Source organism: Drosophila eugracilis, unplaced genomic scaffold (assembly GCF_018153835.1).
Source record: "Drosophila eugracilis isolate 14026-0451.02 unplaced genomic scaffold, ASM1815383v1 contig_47, whole genome shotgun sequence".
NCBI classification, from domain to species: domain Eukaryota; kingdom Metazoa; phylum Arthropoda; class Insecta; order Diptera; family Drosophilidae; genus Drosophila; species Drosophila eugracilis.
The window spans coordinates 2,668,902-2,690,915 of NW_024573338.1; the positions used below are offsets into that span (position 1 = coordinate 2,668,902).

Here is a 22,014-nt window from a genome sequence, read left to right on the forward strand (position 1 = left end):
TTTACTTATAATTAGATGGAGAAATTTTTCCATCAAGCAAAAAAGAAACTTGCCACAATGTTCTGAGGGGGCAAGGGGGCAAGGCACTGTATCTATCCATCTCGTCTGCCGTTGCCCTATCTACGAGTATTTCTCGGTTGCCCCCAGCCTGCGGCCTAATTTTGTATAATTTTTTTTTTGTGTTATGAATTTGCTGGAAAATTGCAATTTTATGTGCAATTTCTTGCGGCCCTCCTTCTTGCAACGCCCTCCTCTTTTGCCCAGCGCCCGCTGGCTTACATTTATTAGAATAATTTAATTGCTTATTAAATCATCTTTGCCTTCATGACTCTCATACTCATTTTTCCCTCTATTTTTGTTTTTCTTTCTAGGTGAGTTTGTTGTTGTTGATCTACTGCGCGCGGGCCTTTGGACTAATTAGTTTTGCTGTTGCTGTTGTTGCGGCTGCTTTGGCTGATGTTGCAACTGCAAACTGATATTGCTGATGCTGTTGCAGTAGTGGCCGGTGCAACTTTATTAACCGCTCGAGGTTTCAATCTGCGGCTGTCAAATTAAATGAAATTTACACTTTACCGTTAAATTGGCAGGTACGTTAGAAAATTGCCCAGCCAAGTCCATAAATTTTCCACCCAGGCCTTTTGTTTGTGTACATTTTAAAGTTGATGCGGGGCAAAAAAAAAAAAAAAAGAAATGGGAGAGCATTTCTCTTTTGCCCCACGGTGGTGGTGGCAGCAGCAGCATCCGATTTTGACACAATTTTGCAGTTGAGCGGCATAAAAAATAAATATAGTTATAGGGAGGAGGGATTGAGGGAGAGGAAGAGCAGGGCAGTAGGGTTTTTGGATTCCCCTTTGGGTCTATGTATTATGCATTTCTGCATTTCGTCATCCATCCACCCAGCCAGCTAGGCAGCTAGCCAGCCCTTATGCCACTGAAATTCCAGGCTGCATGCCTCAATGCACTTTGCACTGAAATAGAGAAATTCCACTATTTGGTTTCTATTGCTCTGCTTGTTTGTTACCCCTTTCATGCAACTGGTTTTTTGTGTGCATCGAAAATGCAAAATGCAAAAAGCAAAAAAAAAATAATGCTTACAGCAAATATAAACATGCAAAAAAGTTGAACAAACTTTCCTGGGTTTTCCCTCCCCTATTCTTTTTTTTATTATGTAGCCTTCAGGGCGGAGGTTTCAGTTCGTTCAACAGAAAATGAAGGAATACAACAAATAATGCAAGCGGTACGATTTTGTTGTTGTTGTTTTTGTTGTTGTTGCTGTGGCATAAAGAAAGCATAGAATGCAGCGTTGAGAGTCGCGTGGGATTAGTCGTTTTAGGGGATACACTTTCACTTCCAGGAACTTGCCAAAGCAGGAAGTTCATATACTAAAAGTTTAATTTAGATTTTAGTGTTTGTTTTTTTTGGGAGGTCGTAAAATTTAGGGGAGATTTTTAGAGGACTTACGGGATAATTAAGTATCGAATTCTATGGGATGTTAATGTGGACTTTGGTTTTTGTTTTTCTTTAGGCTTAAAAGATTAGGGATTACATTCCTCTAAACGTTTAGAAACATTTTTGGACTTAAAAGTGATTAAAGTTTTGAAAGTTTTCCTTCTTTATAATAATATTAATCCATCTTTGACTTTAGTTAGTAGTACTTCTTTAGACATCCATTTCCATCAATTCAACATACCCAACTTAATGCTAGAAAATCCTTTAAAAAACAGAACAACAAAAAGAAGTAGAAGAACCATGAAATGGAAACTGCAGTCCAAATATGAATCAAACCATGGCCCAGGCACGACCCAAAACCAAATGGGCCAGAAGACCAGAAACAGACCAAGAACAGAAGAGGAGGAGAAGGCTCGGTCTCTCACTCCCCCCGCACTTCCTGGGCTTTTGGCCAACTGGTCCAGAGATGTCTGTCTGCTGCGGCTGTTGCATTGTCTTGTGGCTTTGGCTGTTGCTGCAGTTGCACTTGGCGCTGCCTTTTTTTTTTCTGTTTTTGTACATATTTCGATTTTTTCCTTTTTACTTTTGCCGGCTGCCTTCTGACCAACGTCCAGGATGGCTGAATGTGTGTGTGTGTGTTCCCTATGTTCTGGCCATGTTTTGGTTAAAAAACATTTCAGCAGCATGCCTGTGTATATATGCATATTGCATTGTTGTTGTACAATAGTTGCAACATGCTCTTTACACATGTCCAGCTGACCTAATTCCACGAATATTTAAATTTTCATAAGGCCTGCAGAAAAAGAGGTTTATTAGTTTTTGTTATGATAAATTTAAATATTTTTTAGATGGGAAATTCACACAAATGCCATGCCAGTTAGAACCAATTAAGAGCTAGAGCCTCCTCTCCCTTCTCAATCAAAAATTGTTAGTTGCCCGCAAAAGTCCTAAATCAACAAGGCCATAATCCAGAATGTGACCCCGTTGAAAGGTCACCGAGAGAGTGTGTTGACAAAATCGAAATGTTTAAAGTATTTGTGTAAATATTGTTTGGCTGGAAATTTGATTTCCCAGCCTAATGCTAATTTTCATTCTAGTCGAAAAATCTGTAAATAAACAGAAAAACTTAACAATGCCAATTGTTGTTGTTTTTCCACAGTTTTCTATGGAAGTTTCCCTCCCAAGCAGAGGGAAAAAATCAACCACCATATATGTATAAGCTAGAAACATGTTTTCATTAGTCGAAAATTATTAAACCCCTCCCTTAGCCCGGGTTGCGATTTGATTTTCCATATTGTTCCGGACACGCTCGCTCCCTTTAGCCATCCATCTGTCCAGTCATCAATACTTGTCGCCCAAATCCTTTACACCATCAGCACCCCGGAGAAGGGAAGTTCATTTATTTTGTGTTTAACAGCATTTAGGGATTGGAATTTTCCACGCATTGTCTTATTTGCACACCCCCCTGAGATCTCACTGAGGGTTGCTAAATAATTTATTTCTTTTTGCTGCCCCTTAATGCCCTTCAAGTGTTCGCTGGAAAGCGTAAAGTCCTTTTTAGGCCTCCTGATTTGTCCCTGGATTAATTTGACCCTGAGCTGGAGTTTTTCTTTTGCTCCCTCTCTCTCTCTTTGGGATGTTTATTTTATTTGGGTTTCTTTCTCTCTTTCTTGTCTAGAAACTGACCACGCAAAACTTTTGGCCTTCAAAAAAATTGTTTTCAAAAATAATACGTAACCCCCTAACCATCCCCAAAAAAAAACTAGAGAGAAAAGAAAACGAAATCGGGGCGGCAAAACCCCAAAAAGCAATTTCTATGCACAGGCAAGAGCATAAAGTCAATTTACAGCACGAGTCCTGAAAAGAAAAACACACAGAAAAATAGAAATCAAAAAAAAAAATACCGAAAATCCGGGGCCAAAGTCAGGCTGCCAATAAATCCGTAACGAATCCTTTTGCCAACAGCGAGCGGCAAGAACAGGAAAGGATCTACGCTTCAGTGCATTTTTGATGGACGTATCCGAGCGTAGCATATTGATGGCAACTTTTGCGCATTTTACGGATATTGCACAATTTCTTTTTTTCTTCCTTATTTGGGTTTCACACACAAACGCAGAAAAAAAGAAGTACGAAAAAATGATTAATTATACAGGAAAAATGGGCGTGATTGAGGCGAATGTTGGGCGAGGACTTTTAATTGGCTTTTGAGTCATCGACTAATAAAGATTAATTGTTTTTTAAGAGCAAAAATGTTGACAATGCGGCTGGGAGAAGTGAAGGATAAAAAAGGCCTAAAAGGGAAGGAGAAGGGTACGGGTAAGGGTAAGGGTAAGAGAGAAAGCAGTAGAGTCTCGCCAGGGCAAAGGACACTCGGATGCGTCCAGGACATGCCAGTTTATCTATGTCAGCACAGTGGTACGCACTCAATTGGAAGATTAAATGCAAGCCAAACAGTCTGCTCGCGGTCTGGTTTGGCTGTGATCTCTTGAGTACAGTGCGTTATAGGGTTATAAGGATGAAGTTTGAAAAGGTTTTTCACTAATACATTATATGGTAAGATCAAGAAAAGGGTTGGATTTTTGCTAATTCCAAAAAAGTATCTTGGATTTGGAAGGTTCAATAAGTTTAGATTGTTATAAGTAATCACAGAAAAAGTTTCTGGATTTTTCTATGATTTAAACCACTTTCAAAAGTAGTTATAAACCAAAAGTACCTTATAGTTATGCCACGCACTGTATCCCTTTATTCTCCCTGTTTGGCACTTGCCAATGCCGCACTTTTTTCTGTCCATTTTACTCCAGACAATGTGTTATTGTGTTCCCCCCGCTACTCGATTTCGGTTGCATATGCGGTGGTGGCTACTGTGGACCGTCCATTGGCAGGTCGAACGGTTCAAATGGGCCGCTCAATGCTGCTGTTGCCGCTGCTGCTGCTGCTGTGGCTGCCTCATCCATTTTTGCGTATGAATTGCAAAACGCCGCACATATTTCACGTTATTGTTTGGTGGGGCACGGTCCTTCGTCTGTCTGTGGTGGCTGCCAGTTCTGGGTAAAGCAGGTAACCCATACTCCTGCTCCTTCTCCTCCTCCACCTATCCAAATGGCATTCCAAGTCGTGCCACACATTTGATATATGTTTTGGTGTCGAGCATGAGTTAACTGTGTCACAGGCATCGTAAATTTTCGCCACATTTTCCAAGGGTTCGATGAGAGGGGCGAGTTGGGGTATATGGAGACTGGGATGAGTAGTGCATTGAAATTGCTAGAAATAATCGTAAAATGATGAAGTCGTCTGTGGCAATATGAACATCAACTTGGGCAACGAAAATAAATGATTTGTGTTCGTTCTGAGTTTGCATTTTTGCGGGGTGGCGGTAGTAAATTATCATTCCTTCAGAGTTTTCTCTGAGAAGGGCAAATGTATCTCTAAATTAGTTAAGGGACTAATTAGGCGGCTGCAATTGCATTTTCAAGTGGCTGACAACAATGACAGGATATATAACTATATATATGTACATATTCGAGTGTGTTTGTGTGTGTACCTTCTACATGTCATGAAAAATGATACAGAAAACCCGGTTTGGCCGAAGGGGCAGCTGCCCCTTTTAGGATGGATGAATGCCTTCTGTCTGCCTTTTGGGCCCTTTTGTTTTATGCCGCCAATACGGATGGGCCTTTTGTCGTTCTGGCTCTCTTACGCTCCTTTTCGAGTATAATTTCGTTTAATATTGTTCACTTTAGTTGTGTAATTGTGCTGCGACGTTGTCAAATGACAACTCCACCTCCAGCGCTTCCTTCACTTTCGTTTTTCAATTTTTCATTTCAACCGAATTGTTGGTTATCCTCTTTTTTTCGCCCGTATTGTTCTTGCCAAAGAGATCAGTTTACAGGCTATATATATAGGGTCGCGTGGGTATCGGATACATACAGAGATATAGTCCTTGTTCTTTTGTACCTGCCAGAGATCGGCAGCTCTCAGTCATATAAGGTTTTTCGAGGTATAAAAGTGGCTTAAAGGGCAGCGCCACATTTTGACATGACATTCTCGGGTTTTTATCTGATCCAAGGCAGCAGTCAGTCGGTTGGAAAATTTCTTGCTCCTTCCTCTTGAAAACAATTCGTATATCATCATCGTATCGTAATTTTCATTAATGGTCTGTGGCGACTCGGTTTTATGATGGGGCAGGCATCTGTCTGGAACGAGAAGAATGAGCCAAGAGATTCTGCTAGGCTAATAAACATGATGAAATTTCAATTCTTCCCGGTGGGTTGTGGCTCTGAAATTTGAGCTAGTTGATGGGGTTTTTGTGTGTTTTTGGGGTAATGCGGCTTGACACTGATTTGGATATGATTTGAGTGAAGAGATTTGACAGGGCTGAGAGTTGGAGGTGGGGGTAAAACTGTTAAAAGGTTGGGATCTATATAGAGATAGGTTCATGGGTGTTTTTAGTGAGGATGGCCGAAAGATCTTGATGTGATATTGGAGACTTTGGAAACGGAAATGAATTTGGGAGGTGATTTTAAAGGTTGATAGTGGTCAGATGAAGATTTTTGGGAACTAATAAAGATTTTTGAATATTTGAAAAATGACAATTCCCAATAAGCATAAACATAAATCAAAGCTTATGGCTAAATTTGATGGATTAGATACAGAAAAAGTGTAATATCGATGTTTTAAATACAAAATGCTAGAAAAATGTTAAGCATTATGAATGTCTCTTAAACATTTTCTACTAAAAATTATAGTTCTATTAATACCTAACCCGATTAAGCCTTAAAATCCATCACCTATAAAAACAAAGCAAAGACTTAAGCCTCTCTATGATTAATTACTAACAAAACCTAATAACTTATTAATCTTAAAACCCGCATAGAGTTTAAAACAAAAGTTTGTTCAACAGTTTGAAAGACAAAACAAACTCAAGGGCCTTTTAGGCCTAATTTATAGAGGCAAACTTGATGATGAAAGTTAAAGCTAAAATAATAACAAATTGGTTTGATCATGAGGCGGATACAATTTTAAAAAGTTGCCTAAACCTTACAAATTGCTGCGATCTCATGATGATGATGATGGCTCATGATCGATATACCTTTAGTCAAGGCCTTTGTTATCATAGTCACGCCTATCGATATGGCTTGTAGTTTCAATTGTATATACCCTGCTTAACCCCTTGTTGCCCCAAAAGCTTTGACCAGATCTCCCGTGGCGAGTGCGTGAAACGCACTTTGGAAGTCATTAATCAAGGCCCACTTAAACACATTTAAACGCTTACGAATTGTAACGATCAAGCTGGCCACCTTTTATTTTTCCGTATTTTTCTTTTCTTTATTATTATTATTATTGATACAATGCCGCTTGTGTTAAGCTTTGCCATAAATTCACTTTATTCGAGCATCATGAATGACGACGACGACGACGACGACGACGCATGCGTGTTGCTGCCACAAAGACGGCGATGAAATCTCAATAAGAGAACGGAGGCTGGGGACAAAAAAGAGATCGCTGGCAAATCGGAATGTAAATTTTGTCGCTTCCCGGGAATTGATTTATATCTGCAGCAAGTCTGTTGGCGGCAGCCCCTCATTTGGATTGGCCTGGGCTGGCCTGGCTTGGTCGTACTTCACTCCACTTTATTATTCATTGGAAACACAAGTCAGAAGAGCCAGCCAGCCAGCCAGCCAGCCTGATGCTGATGAACCAAGCGAATGAAGTAAAATTAAGCAGAAAACTCTGTCCTCAGCTCCGCCGACAAATACTCATAAAACCGATGGCAAAATCAAAGCCAAAGCCATAGTAAAAAGCCAAAACCCGGAGCTTTGAATTTCAATTAATTTGACTGACTGTCTGCTCGATGGGCGATGGAGAGGCTCGTAAATGTGGGCATTTTCATTTTTATGGGTTAATTGCCATTGTACGTTCGGTTTCGGTTCAATCAAAGCTAAATGGCAAAAAAAAAAAAAGTTGAAATATAAAGGACAGGAAAGTTTATTTATCTTCGGGAAAGACAAGAATTTGTTGTGATTTATGTGACTTCTGCTTTGGGGTTACAGAAATTGATAAAAGATGTGGCAGTGGCAGAAGGAAAGACACTCTGACAAAATGCTAAATTGGAAATTAATCAATGGAAATTGAATGCCAAATTAATATTTATGGGACAGAAGAACAATTAAGGCCATCAGATTTAAATATGAAATATTATTTCGACTTTTTTTGATTTCATAAAACTGCGGCAAAAGGAAAATAAAAAGTTAATGATGGAAAAAATTGAACAGAAATCAAATTGTTAAAAGGTTAATAACAATTATGTTTGTGGTTTAAAAAAGAGAATTTTATTCTTCAGTAAGCGAAAATGATTGTTTTTCTGTCGCTTAAAAATAAATTTCACAAAATGAAATTGACTTAAATCGATGTTTACAGAAAGTTAAAGTTTCCCCCTTCATCCAACATACGCATCGCACATCAAAATAATAATCATTGTAATTATAGTCGAAGCCATAGTAATAATCATAAAATTGTGAAAAATATTCAGACCAGTGGACGAGTAAATTGGCTTGCCAACTTTTGACCATCCTTAACCCTTTTCCGCCTGTGTGTCTGTCTGTCTGTATGCCTGATGGCGGTACACAAATTATGCCTGCATTTAAGTAATTGTTGCAACTGATGACAACGCTGCTGCTGTTGCATGTCCTCCCCTGTCTATCTCACTTGCAGTGACAATATAAAACAGTTTATATATATATAGGATATATATAGAGTGGAAGGCAGGAACAAGCGGAATTCATAAACTGCAGCGACGACAAATTGATAGAGGAGAGAGGAGGCTAGAGGGGTTTTCAGCGACTGCAGAGCGTATAAAATTTTATGAATCGCCATAAAAATATTTATAAAATTGTCACCAAGCTGCATGTTTACGAGCATTTAAAAAATAATATTTCCAATAATGCGAAAATTATACAGATAAAAAATGGAATACTTAAACTGATTGCAAAAGCGGAAATTACAGAGCGAGAGATCATTGAGATAGGGAACGTATGGTGTTAAGGTTGGTTAAAGTTGGGGCTCTATTTTATTTTAAAATTGTTTCTTAATTGTAATGGATGAGAAATCATTAACAAGAGAGTTAAAAATTCTAAAAGCTAATGGAATATATGATCTAGAAAGAAGTAATATCTATTATAGCTTTCCCTGAATGAAAATTTCGATAACAACACCATTTCCCGACTACATTTCCTCTATGAGTTTTAGAGCGGAGAACGCTTCATTGATTCCGCCCCAGCTTTTGACAGTTGAATGCATTTTTGATGCTCATTTCGAGGAGGGGAAGAGGTTAGACCTTATATGAGATACATTATATGTGGAAATGTAGTTGCGGGTCCAGGCAGACTGGCGTGAGTGTTGCACGTGTCACTAGCACAGCAGGGGCGGTGCTGCATGGATGTGCAAAATCAGGCGAATATTTCACACTTACTGGCCAAGAGTGCTGACCCAAAGCGATGCCATATCCACATCCACACTCCACACCATCGAATGCACGCAATTTGGAATTGACTAATCCAAAAAGCATTCCCGACACTTGCTTGCTTGCCTTCGTTACTAATGACTTGGCACTTTTCGCAGGGCAGCAGCAAAAGGCAGCAGGAGGCATCAGACATCCAGCAACCTGTGCCACGCCCTTAGCTGTCAGGCATTTGTCATATTTCTGTCAAATAAGCGCTTTTAATATTGATAGCTGCCGCCTGCCACTGTCAACAGGATGTTGGCTTCGCCGCGTTCTCACAGCAAAGAGGAGGACTTGAACTTCAGCTTCAGATTGGTTGGGTCGATCCTGGGGAAATCAGCTCAGTGCAGCTCGGAACGCAATCAGGCGTTTTATGTGAGCAGCTTAATGTGAATTTATTGCATTTCAGCCAGTTGCCAGTTGCCAGTTGCCACCACCTCTTCCTGCTCTCTCTTCCCTTACATAATGAGTCTCCATTTATTTCCTTTTCATCTTTAATATATATTTTCTTTCTTTTTCTTTTTGTTTTTCCCCTTCCTTGTTACAAAATCAATAAGAAGTATATGCAAAGAGCTGCCAAAATTTTGATTATGAGGGTTAACGATTTAACATTTTCCAGGGGGTCAGCCTGCTTGATGACGAGGATTTATAGATGCCTCTTTGACTTAAATATAGCGCCATTTGTTTTTCCCAGCTTTCAACGAACAACAAATTGCTCCTAGCCATTTGTTAGCTCTTAGTTTTAACTAATTGTTAGCCTTAGATAAATAAATAAATAAATAAAACAAATAAAACTACAAGAAATGCTAAATTATGGAACATTAAAAACATTATCATGAGACGGAAAGTTAGTGTGGGGTTAAAGCCACCTGCGCTTTGTCTTTTTTTTTGTTTTGGCGGGCTGACCACCCGCTGCGTTTGAATGACGAAAAAAATGATATAAATTTATTTATACTGCGCCAGAGCTTTGCCTCTCAGGCATTTGCCTTTCCCGAGTATGTGTTTTCGTTTTTAGTTTCTGTTTTTTTTTTTTTTTTTAACAAAATGCAAAATGCCAAAGGGTCATCAGCTTTTGGGCCCAGCATGAAGTATTTTTGCGCTGGGAGAGTAAAAATTATGATTGCAACATTTCGCGGCCTGGGAAGGGGGCACTGGGTACTGGGCGATGGGCTTGGATGATCATTATTAGACAACCGCAGAGTTGGTTATATGTTTTATTATATTCAGTTATATAGCCCTTGGTTATGGGTTATAAAACTAGAGTAACAACATCAATCGGTGGCCGTGATATACCACATCAATTGAAGGCAATTAAGGGCTGAGCCTGTGGGCCATAAAAAACTCAAGATAGTGCAGTTTTACATGGGAAGTCAAAGTCGTTAGGGGGGTTTTGATAGAGAACATCAAGTGGGTAATTGTCTAAGGGAATTTAATGGGTTCTTCAAGGAATTCTTAGGGTTTTAATTGTGGTTAATTTGAATATCAAGTTACTGGGTTTATTAACAAATTTTAACTTATTAGCAAGAAAGAAAAAGCCAAATGCAGGTTTTTCTTTCATTAAACCTAAAATAAGCATCTAAATAATTTTCCACATTTATTAAATATTTTAATTGGAATTTCTAAACTTCTAATTGAGCAAAATTTAAACCCGCATATTAATTCCATTTCTAATTTAAATAGAAAATCAGCTTAATTAATGAGCCTGTAATTAAAAACCAACTTCTATCTGTTTCCATTTAGCAAGAAAACTAAATAAATATTTAATTCACATTCATTAAGAACATAAAACAGTACATGAAATTCCACAATTATCCTTTTTTTTTAATATATTTATTAATTTCAACTACCATTTAGACTGGGAAATATTCCAAAATGATGATTTAATTAATAGACAAGATCTGATTTCATTTGGCAATAAAAATAAATCATTTTGCTGGTGATTATGCCTCAATCAATAAGTATTTAGTTACCATTCCTTCTCCATTGAGAATTCGACTGCAATTCGAGATTCATTTAATGTGCAGACATGGCAACCAACCTGTCTCCAGAGTCAATTGCTGCTTAATTGCCAGAGGAGAGACTCCTTGCCTTACGCCGACGACCTGTCCCTGGGTTCGTGTCCAAGCAATCAATTCCTTAAAGTTTACACAACAATTGCGGTTTAATTAGAGTCATGCATATACTACATTATAAATGCCAAAGCCAGACGACATGTGTGCGAATCTATAGCTGAAGCTGAAGCTGAATCTGAATCTGGTTTTGGTTTTCTCAGAGATAGAGAGACAGAGGGACAGTTTTCAATATTTATTGCTGGGTGTGGCATTCAACAGCAGCAGCAGCAGCAGAGGCAGCCCCTCTACTTTACCAACCAACCACCTGGTATTAAAAAGGGGCTAGTCTAAGGTTCGAAATTCGTAATTAATTTATTGAATGCGTTCGCTTGCTCGTTGGCCTGCCTTTAGTTTAGTTTCACATGTGAATGTGTGTTAAGTCCGCCCGGAGGTTGTAAAATTTTAATGTCCACTTCATTATCTTGACTTGAAAATCTAATTACCAAAAGTGACTGCAGTCAGGTCGCTCGTTCAGCCCAGTTCCGTTCCCTTTTCGGGACATTCTTCAAGTGTTTACTGTATACATATATATCTTTATATATATATGTGACAGTGAATCCGTTTCTGACTTCTTTTCCTTTTTTTTTCCTGGCCTGCAGCTGACGCCACAAAAGTCAACAATTTTCTGGGCTCAATTAAAGAGTCGAACTGAAACCGAAAACTTGGCTGGCTGCCGACTTGGCCGGGCCTTTATTATCTTGATGAGCGGGCCAAACTATTTTACGAGCTCAACAACAAGTTAATTAGCCGTTGGTATTAATGCCCCCAATGGCGGCGCGGCAGTTGCTTGAAACAAAAATTTTATGTTGTCAAATGGATTTTGGCCGCCGCTGCCGCCGCCGCCCTTTCCACTTCCTATCATTAATGAAGACGCCCTGGCCAGGCAATTTATTTGCTTTTCTGTATAATTTTTATTGCTCACTGACTCTTCTCCAGGGACTATGCAAAAATTATAGAAATATATATATATATATAGCAGAGAGAGAAGATGTGTTTGCTAAGCTAATGATTATAATTAGATTGCCTGGAGAAGTGCGTGGACTTGGCCAGCTTAATTGCCATTAAGTCAAAGTCGTGGACCGCTGAGCGTGTGAATTATTTTGTTTATGCCATTTCCGTTGCGCACCTGCAGAGCTTAAAAAAAATGTAAAAAAAAATATTAAAAATCCAACAAATGATAAATGAAATCAACGAAAAATCGTTTCGCCTGGCGAGCTGTGCAAATAATTTTTAATTAAATGGCAATTGCGCATACGCCGCGTGTCCCCGCTAGATGTTAGATAGATAAATCTACAGACAGCCAAGTGCCAGCTGACACAGCTGTTGGCGACGTGTTGCAATTGCTGTTGCTTTTGTTGCCGCTGCAAGTTGCATGGTGCAACAACCACCACTAGTCAATAAAACTGAACAATCCCAATTGTAATTTGCTTGGCTATTTTTATTGAGCCGCAATTTGATTTGCCCGGCAACACCTCTCACAATTGTCTTAGAGCTAAGGCCAAGAGTCAAACACGATCCCAATGACAGCGTTTAAATGTGAAAAAGAGACGTAGAATGACAGGCAAACAAATTAAACGGGCCGAAGAGACCCCAAAAAAAAAACAAGAAAAATCTGAGGAAAAACGTTTTTCGTATAAAATGCGTTACGACAACACGCCCACGCGATATCAATTTGTTGACTGAAGCCAACAACTGCAACAAGTTCGGCCACAATTTATTCGATGATGTTGCATTAAATTGTTGTACGCTTTAGTTTTGTTTTTGTTATTGTTTTTGCTGTTGTTGTTGTTACATCTACCCCCAACCACCCGCTGTGAACTGCGTGGGCGGAAGATACAAAAATACGAAATTAAACAGAAACAAAAAGAGAAAAAATCAAAACAAAAGCAAAACAAATCGAGCCCCCGACAAACTTTGACCCCAAAAAGAGCACAAAATGCAAAGCCAATAGGTCGGAAGTGAAAGGGTTTGGTTTGGGTTTTGGCTTTTGGGTTTTGGGTCCCAGAAGCCCTGGCATTTAAGTTGATGTCTGTACATAAAAATGTGTAATATATTATGATTGATTTATTGAAAAAGTTAACAGAGGGAGTTGCTTAATAAAAGGTTGGAAAAATTAACAGAAAATAATCTTAGTTAAGAGTTGCAAAATCTATAAAAAAAAAAACTTTATAATTCCCTTTCAAAAATATTTATAAAAGCGCAAAATTAATTAACAAGCCATTAATGCCATAAGAACCACTTTGCCTTGCCAATGCCAATAATTCTAAATGAATTTTCCAATCAATCTGCCACACTTTCAGACAGACACACACACACACATTTTCCATTAAATCATTGAAATAAAAATATAAAAAAAAAAAAAACAAAACGACATTGATTCCATAGACTGGCTCTTGAAAATCACTTTCCCAGCAATTTGCGATTGATTTCCGCTTAGCGCAGCAAGTAAAAGTTCAATTCATGACATTTGGTCGACAGTTTTATTGGTGAATAATTGGTCATCATTGATGTATTTGTACGGCGAACCGAATACCAACGAACCCGTCCATGATTGATCTATTCAATGCCAATGAAAATGAAAATCGAAACAAAGCAGCTGCCACACAGCAACATAGCAGCAGCCACACAGCCACAAAGTAAAAGAAAAACTAGAGAAGAGCAACTGAAAAAACAAGAAATCAGCTTAGTCACAAGGGGGATAAAGAGGTGGGTGGGTGTCTGTTTGGTTTGTTCTGGAAGTGGGAGTGGAAGTGGAACATAAATTATATGATATGTTTGTCCTTTGGCGAAAGGTGTGTAGGGGGGGTGATGAGATTGGGCGAGGCCTTCTGGATTAGGGGAACGATTATACCCGGGGTGTGAAAACTATGAAAGGGTATGTCGGTTTCTTGGAAAGATGGGGTTATTAAGCCGATTTTTGTTATATTTTAAAATATAAACATAAACTAGTAACTATTACTAGTAAATAAAAATGATCCTTAACTTAGAAAATCTCAAATAACATACTTTTATGTCCATTAACTTGGAAAGATAATGATATATCTCTTCAGTATTATCAATCAAGTATCTTAATAAGAACTCAAAATCCTAAACCCACAAACTAGCCTTCTTAATATATATGTTCCCCATCTTTTGCCGCCACTCGTTGACGAGCCCAGCAACCACTAAAATAATCCATTAAAGATAAACTAAAAGCAAACACTAAACTTTAGCGCTAAGCCAGGGGGAAACCGCAGTGCGCCCACAACACACACCCAACCGCCCACCCACTCACTCACTCACTGGGCTACAGCCCATGAATGGATTGATAATCAATCATTTATCAATGAGCAAGGGAGCACCAAAAGCGCGGCACACGCCTCTTTCGGGGAAAAAAGAAAAACTGTGTGTATAAGCTTTTAGTTTGCGTTTAACGCCTGATGGATTCTCCAAAGCGGAAGCAAGTTTTAGGAAGGAGATGGGGGGTTTCCCTATGATGGAGTGATATGTGTGTTGCAAGAACGTAGGAGCAAGAATGCACGCATTATAAGCCCTTTACCTAGATGATAAGAAGTTGTGGGAATTTCCCAAAATGGGTGAAGGGAAGTTGAAACGAAATGAAGTGAGGGCGGGTGGCATGCAACGTGGTGTTGAACAAACCGCAGCTGCTACTGGGATTTAATTAATTTTCTAGCATTCTGAGTTTGATTTGAATCTCGTCTCTCGGCTGTGCAACGTCATCAACATCAATTGTGGCAATAGCCGCGGGTTCTATTGATTTGTGTGAGAGATATATATATTATGGTGGGAAAACCAGATTTTCCTGGGAGGTTTTCCGCTGTACAAAGAGTAGATTGCAAGGGGAGTAGGAGCAGGGTTGGCTATGGGTTATATCATCTATTTTGCATAGACATATGCGGGCTCACCATATGCGGCCAGACATTTCAAATTTATGCAATTTTCCGGCCGCTCTCTAAATTATTGAAAATAAACGTTTTTCGCTGACTACTAAAAATTCTCCATTCCTATTTTTTTTTTTTTTTTATTTTTCCAGAAGCAATGCAGAGAAGCGGTGGCGCCAAACAAAATGTGAGGATAAACCAGCGTTGGAGCCTTCTGGGATTATGCTAAAAATGCTCAAAGTGCGATATAAATTTTTATGAGTGTACGCGTTGAATTTTTACGACTGTCTGCGCGGGGGCGGGGCAACAAAGGAAAATTAAAGAAAAATGCTCAAGGGTGCTCGATGGCGACGATTTAAAACAATACAAAGAGTAGCTTAAAGTGCGCAAAGTGGAAATTGCATGCAACCAGGAGGTGTGGCACTCCCGTCGAACAGCACGTGACGAGCCAAACTAATAGACGCCATTTTGTAAGCGGTAATTGGCAGGGCACACGTAAGCTTCACTCGTCTTACGTAGAGGAAGGAAACCACCCAGATACCACCCACAAATCAGCAAGAAATCAACCCAGAAAACCATTCACCTCATCTTTAACCTCAAATTCCCATCATGGCCGTTAGCAATATTGTCTGCGAGTGGCTGAGAGCTTTGGGCCTGGCCCAATATGCCGAGAGCTTCCTGGACAATGGCTATGACGATTTGGAGATCTGTAAACAGGTCGGTGATCCCGATCTGGACGCCATTGGCGTCGAGAATCCTGCCCATCGACACAAGCTGCTGAAGAGCATCCGATCGCTGAGGGAAAAAGGTGCTGCCTCTGTCTACTTTATGCTCAACGATCCGAACTCTCTGTCCGGTAGCATGGAGATCCTCTGCGAAACACCGCCCAGCAACGAACTGGAGCTCGTCCTGCGGGAGCAACTGGAAACGGACGGAGTACGACTCACGGCGCATCCATATTCGACACCGGTAAGTTTTTTTTTTAAATTTTCCTAGATTTAATAAGGGATTTTAGGAAGATGGTCAAGGGAAAAAGAGCTTTGGGAGTCCTTTTTCTTTCTTTAAAAATAAGGTAAAAAATCTATAAAAATTAATCTTGTCACATTTCCTGCACTTCAAGAACCTTAAATTCTTTCCCTTTCCCAAAACCAAAGTTGAGCTAGTGAAAATTTGACTTGGGGAAACTCGTGCCGAGCATCATTAACATGCCAAATTCGGGCTCCCCTTGGCTGATACAGAATCCGAGGCGAGGGCTTAAATATCTATTAAAAGTATCTGCCCCTGCTCTGCCTGTCATAAAACTTTCAATCCAGCATGTTGAAATAGCCCGGACAGACCCGCTGCATGCCAAACTTTTGGCCAGAGCTTTCTATTACGAAATCCAATTGCAAACAAAACTGAAATTGCACTCGCCCTGGTCCCCTAAACTATGGGAAGTCCTCTACTCCTCCTTTCCACCATCTATTTTTTGGGGTTGGGTTCCGGTTGCCCATTGACCGCCCACAGCAAGAAGGAAAGAGCTGTGGTGCTCCCTGGCGAAAAACTATTCAATGTCAGTTTACATACTTAAATTAAAATTCTCGACATGCGAAGCAGAATCAAATAATGGAGTAGGGCCAAAAGGAAGGAATACCAGTTCACGGGCGGAGGAGGGGTATCCCAGGGGCAGTTGCATCGTTGGCAAATGTCAACCCGGTCCGGTCCGCACTTGACAGTAAAATGGAGAACATTTAAACAGAGGCAAAGCAGCAGAACTCCACCTTCGTTTCTTGGCCTTCCTTCTACTCATCCCCATCCTCATCCTCATCCTCATCCAGAGATCCTCTAGTGCTCAACGCCAACTCTCCGCTGACCAGTTGCCTTTTGTATGGGAAGCTTTTAGCTTTGGCTTCGCCAGTGCAACTATATAGTATATGGTATATCCCCTTATCCTCCGACTCGAGATTCGAGACTCGAGTGTCATATTGCTCCATGCCGGTCCCCATTGTTCTCCACTCAGCGAGTGCTATCCCTGTCTCTCTCTTCTCTTGCCCCACATCACTAGTATCCCTGAATCCCTGAATCCCAGAAACTGCAGCTCCAACTCCTGGGCAAAAGCCATCTCCCAGGTAGGCGACATATCATGTGTTACCAAAAAGGCACCGATGCCCCCAAAAATGTTTCGTTTTCTGACCAGCAAATGCACAAGGTGCACTGGGAAAGAAAGTTGGTTTTTAAGATATAAATTAAAGAAATAAGAAATAAAGTTTAAGTAATATAAAATAATCGAAAAATCATCGAGGAATTATATAAAAAAGGGGATATAAGCTTGAATATCTTTCTTTTTCCTTACCCAAACTTCTAGTAAATTTCTCCCAGTGCATAAGGGAGAATTTAAAAAATACCTTTAGCCCTCTGGCTTCAGGTTCTGGGTTCTGGTTTTATTGCCTCAAGCCGAGCCCTTTGCATTTGGGAGCCGGCTTGAGTGTAATTAAAATAATGCCAAAGAGCAGACAAGTTGCCGGGGATAAATGGCAACATTTGATGGACTTCCTTCGAAAGCTATGAACGATGGGAAAAAGGCTAAGAAGATAAAGCGACAGGACCGGCGGAAGTTTGATTTATTATGCAAAAATATTTCGCAGCTTTAAGTTATGGCCCGCCCAAAACGAAATCTTAGAAGATGCAAACCCATGGACGAAGAATTTTGCACATCAGTTCGGTGAAATGTGATTTATTTATATGAGGCATGGGGCATGGGGCATGAGGCAAGGGTAAGAGTATGGGTAAATAGCAGATGGAATTCACGGCAACGTTGGCGGCACAAATCACGTCATTGAGTTGTTTTCATCAAAAGGGCAGGCATGCAGAGGAGATTCTCAGTCTCAGTCTCAGTCTCAATCCCTTTTTCATTCATTCATTCAGCCAGTCAGCCAGTCAGTCAGTCAGTGGCTCTCCTTTAGCTGTATTTTTATCCCGAAAAACTATCTTCTTTGGGGCCTGACGACCGACAACCGTCGACGTCTTGCAGTTTTGTATCTGCGTATATATCGCTGGCATACAATTTTTATTTATTACTCATTCAGCTGCAAAATTGTTCCTTAATTGCCCATATCAGCTGAGAAATGAAATTTATTACCTGGCGTGTGTATATCGCCAGTGTCCAGTCCGTCGTTGCCGCACCGCGAGTAAGTCTCCTCCTTTGGTGGAGTCTCCTGTCTGTTTGTATCTTCGCCTGTCTGCCGCATCATTATCAGGCTGAACCCCAAGTTGAAGTTGGCAGTAGGAGAACTGGCAGCGGCACAACATCGGGAGAGATATATACCCCCAGCTTCATCGACATCATTAGTTTTGTGCGCCGTGCCGACAACGTTTTGTATATTTACTTAATATTGCATTCGGTGGTGCTCTCTTGGCCGAAGTGAAGCCATGACCATTTATCTCCCCAGTCCGTGGAGCAGCCTTCTGTGATTTCTGATTTCTTATGCCAATTTACTCTGGGACTGGTCGGTTGAGGTTGCTCCACATTGTTGGATGAGCCAGCCAGCCAGCCAGCCAGTCAAGCTAACCAAGCCTCATCCTCATCATCCAACATCATCATCATCATCATCTGTAGAGCTGTATGGCCAAAGAGCCAGCATAGATCAAAAGACAGTTTGCTTTAGTTTTCCCTCCGTTGCCGTTGTATAATTTTATTTTATGTGCCTTTAGCCTTGACCAGGTCAAGTTGGTTGAGTTTCGGGGTCGTCTCCTTCTGTGTATATCCCCCTCTCTCCCTTCCCTCTGTATTTTATTCATCCTGCCAGAATGACCGAGAAAGAGAGAGAGAGAGAGACCGAGGCAACAAGCGAACCGATGGCTGACTTTAAGTTATTTCTGCACTGGGACTTTATTGATTTGTCCTCTTTGATCTTCTGCCTGAGCTGTGGCATGATTTCATTTTTATGAACTTGAGTTTGGATTGTCTTTTGCCCCTTTATCTCTCTGTTCCCCCCCTCACAGACTTACCCCTGGATTTTGCGTAGCGTGGCAAGTAATTGCCGCAATTCAATTTGTTCATTTTGCCTACGTGCTGTGTGGCTTTATTATTGTTGATTTTACTCGCCCATTATGGCGAAACTTTTTGTAGGAAATTGGTCAGTCGGTCTGGTATATATGGTATATAGTCTGGTCTGCTCATTTACTTTCGATTATATGCTGCCCCTGAATTGAAATTAATGGGCAAATATAAATCATGTTTTTGGGAATTATGCCTTTTGGTTTCACATCTCCAAGAAAGGCCATAAATAACATTGGTTATCTCCGAAACTAATTTGCTAGAAAAACGGAAATCGCTTTAAAATGTGAAAATATTTTTAGGTATTAAAAGTGCTTTGAAGTTTAACCCTTGATATCCCATTATTTGTAAAGGCAACTTAAGTTTGTTGTTGACTTAACCAAGGGTTATGACCATCTCTGACAGATTTCCTTTAAATCTTCATTTGGCATCCAATTAATTATTTGGGAAAATCTTTAGCAGCTTGAGTGAATTTTCTTTCATTTACCCGCATTTTCTTTCATATCTGCATACATCTTGAGCCTGCATTTCCCAGCAGCTAGAATTAAACTTTTGTCATTGCACTAATTAAGACAGAAAGTGAGTTTTTCCACCCCTATCTCTCGCTCTCTTCCAACATCAAAGCAGCCAATTTTCCAACTCTAACCCCATAGAAAGGGGGAAATTTGCATAGCTTTCACCATTCAACTTAATCAAGCATTTAACACCAAAAAGTAAAACTGCGAAACCATTCATTGCTCATAAAAAATTAAAGTCTAATTGTGCGCGGCGGGCGGCTGGAGGTGGGTGGCGGCTAAAAAGGGAAAATGAGGAAATTGGTGGAAATGTTGGGAAAAGGGAATCCATGTCCAGGGCAACATTGTATTTTTTGTTTTGTTTTCCTTTCACACCGCCTGCCATCCGCTTTTGGTGGACCCTAAACTGAATGGTGGGGAAAAGCGGGAAAAACCCTCTTCAAAAAATATCCTTCTTCTGCTTCCACACAGGGGCAGCACTGAACACTGAAATTCGAGCAACAGGGTTGGGGGTGAGGGACAGGACAACGGCAAACCGAAGAACCGTTTGCTAACGTGCTGCGGCTGCGTGCTTTTTAATTAATTTAATTGCAATTTAATTACGCTTGCTATTTAATTAAACACATTGAACAAGCGAAAGCGAACAAGTTGGCCGTTACGTTACGTTCTGTTACGTTTGCTCAAGCCCAATTGCATGTAAGGGGCTTTGGCTTTAGTTTCATTTAGGAAATGAAGGGGCGGGGATCCTTCTTCTTGGCCCTCTAAAAATTTGGCAATAGTTTTTCCTGATAGCTTAATTAGACTTGACTGTAGAAGTTGTAATTGATTTGTTAGCCGGAAGAGGTTAAAGTTTGGAGTGCAAATGAACTTTCCAAATTGAAATGGATTTTAGTAACTGAAAATCTTATTGTTAGTGGTTCTACCTCTTACTTATTTATATAGTTAGAAATACCTGAGAATGTAATGGCCTTTGCCACACCATTTTCGTGATGATGCTACATACATGTTGCATCCTGGCTTTCAGCTGTGTGTTGCTCCCCATAGGCCTAGATAATTTGCAGCTCCGTTGATAATTGACGATTAATTTAATAGAATGCCCAAGTTGGGACTTGTGGCAACTACTCTTTATTTTTGTTGCTGTTTTTTCTTCTACTTTCCTAGGCTGCCGCGTTGTCGGCATGCTCAATTGTGCGAAGTTATTTCGCATTCGCCGCAAAGTGGCACCAAAATGCTGTCGTCGCCTGTCGCCTGCCTGTCGTGGCGGTTGCCTGTTTCCTCGGTTTGGTTAGTTCTAAACAACTTGCCACATGCTTCGAAGCTGGAGCTATGGAGAGCCGTGGATCCATGGACTTGGCCTTACTTGGAGTTTATCTCATATTTCACATGCCGCCGCAATTACTGCTGCGGCTACTTACTGCTGCTGCTGCTGCTGCTGTTGCTGTTGCCTTTTGCTCCCAGGCCCCCAAAACAACTGCAGTGTCAACTGCTAGGCTGCTTGGAAGGAAAAAGGAGTAGGAGCCGCCGCCGTGTCCGCTGGCTTGAAATGTTTCATAAATACTTGAGCAACGCGGCAAACATTTTGCTTATAAATCAAAAAGTGACCACGGCGGTTTCTCTTTCTCCGTTTCTCTACCTCATCCCCTCTCTTTCTCTCTGTTACTCACTCTTTGCTAGCCTCGTTGACAGGCGCTTATAAATCTTGTCGCGCACTTCGCGACCGACCAGCTTCCCCAATGGACCCCGGTGGCCAGGCAGGCTATACAGGCATCCAACTGTAGGACTTGGAGAGTTGGCCTGGACAGTTCGGCCAGTGCAGCCTACGCCAGGGCCACTTGTGCGTTTCATATAACCAATTACAGAAAACAGTAAGAGACAGCCGACGAGGCGGATGAGCGGTGTGGACCGGACTCATCTTGTCCTTTATTCAATTTGTTTCCAAAGTCTTACAGTCTTCTTTTCGGATACCCTTGTCTTGAGGGTACTATCAGATTTAAAGGAAGTTTGTATTTAATAACTTTTTGATTTATAAAATAAGATAATCTTCTTCAAACTAGACTTTGGTCACATTAAAGCTTCAAGTGTGACCATGCGTCTCGTAAGAGGGTATTTTTCTTCAATCTCAATGTTTCTACAACCATTTAACCCCTTTATCGAGCATCTCAATACGTCACCCTATCATTCTCACTTGTTAGGCTTAAATTTATGTATTTCCCGAGGAAATATACTCATTGGCAGCAACAGATCCTCCGGCAGGGCTGAAAAAAAAAGCAAGGGGAAATGCGATAGCTAAACAAATCGCATTCGAGTTGACATAACTCGCTGTCAATGTGTCGTCTGTATGTCTTATAGTTGCTGCTGCTGCTGCTGCTGATGTTGCTATTGCTATGGCCGATGTTGCTGCTGTTGTAGCAGCAATTACACATTTCACAATTGTGCCACGCTAATGATGGGAGTCCCACGTCCAAAGCGCCGTTGACAACTGCCTGTAGATTTTTGTGACATTAGCCAATTGTACAATTGCGTG

General features: G+C 40.6%; 1 protein-coding gene across 14 annotated transcripts in view; it reads left to right on the forward strand.

Moving 5' to 3' along the window:
- Nucleotides 1-22,014, forward strand: part of LOC108115595 (sterile alpha motif domain-containing protein 5) — a 158,467-nt gene that overhangs the window by 27,836 nt on the left and 108,617 nt on the right. For 12 of the 14 annotated variants that reach the window (XM_017227110.2, XM_041819201.1, XM_041819203.1 and 9 more), the window contains one exon: nt 15,092-15,908. In XM_017227110.2, coding sequence (XP_017082599.1) covers nt 15,549-15,908 — 360 coding nt within the window. In that variant the 5' untranslated portion in view covers nt 15,092-15,548. Of the gene's footprint in view, nt 1-371; nt 588-15,091; nt 15,909-22,014 lie in introns of all 14 variants that reach the window. The other 2 variants (XM_041819196.1, XM_041819197.1) reach the window with 2 other exon arrangements.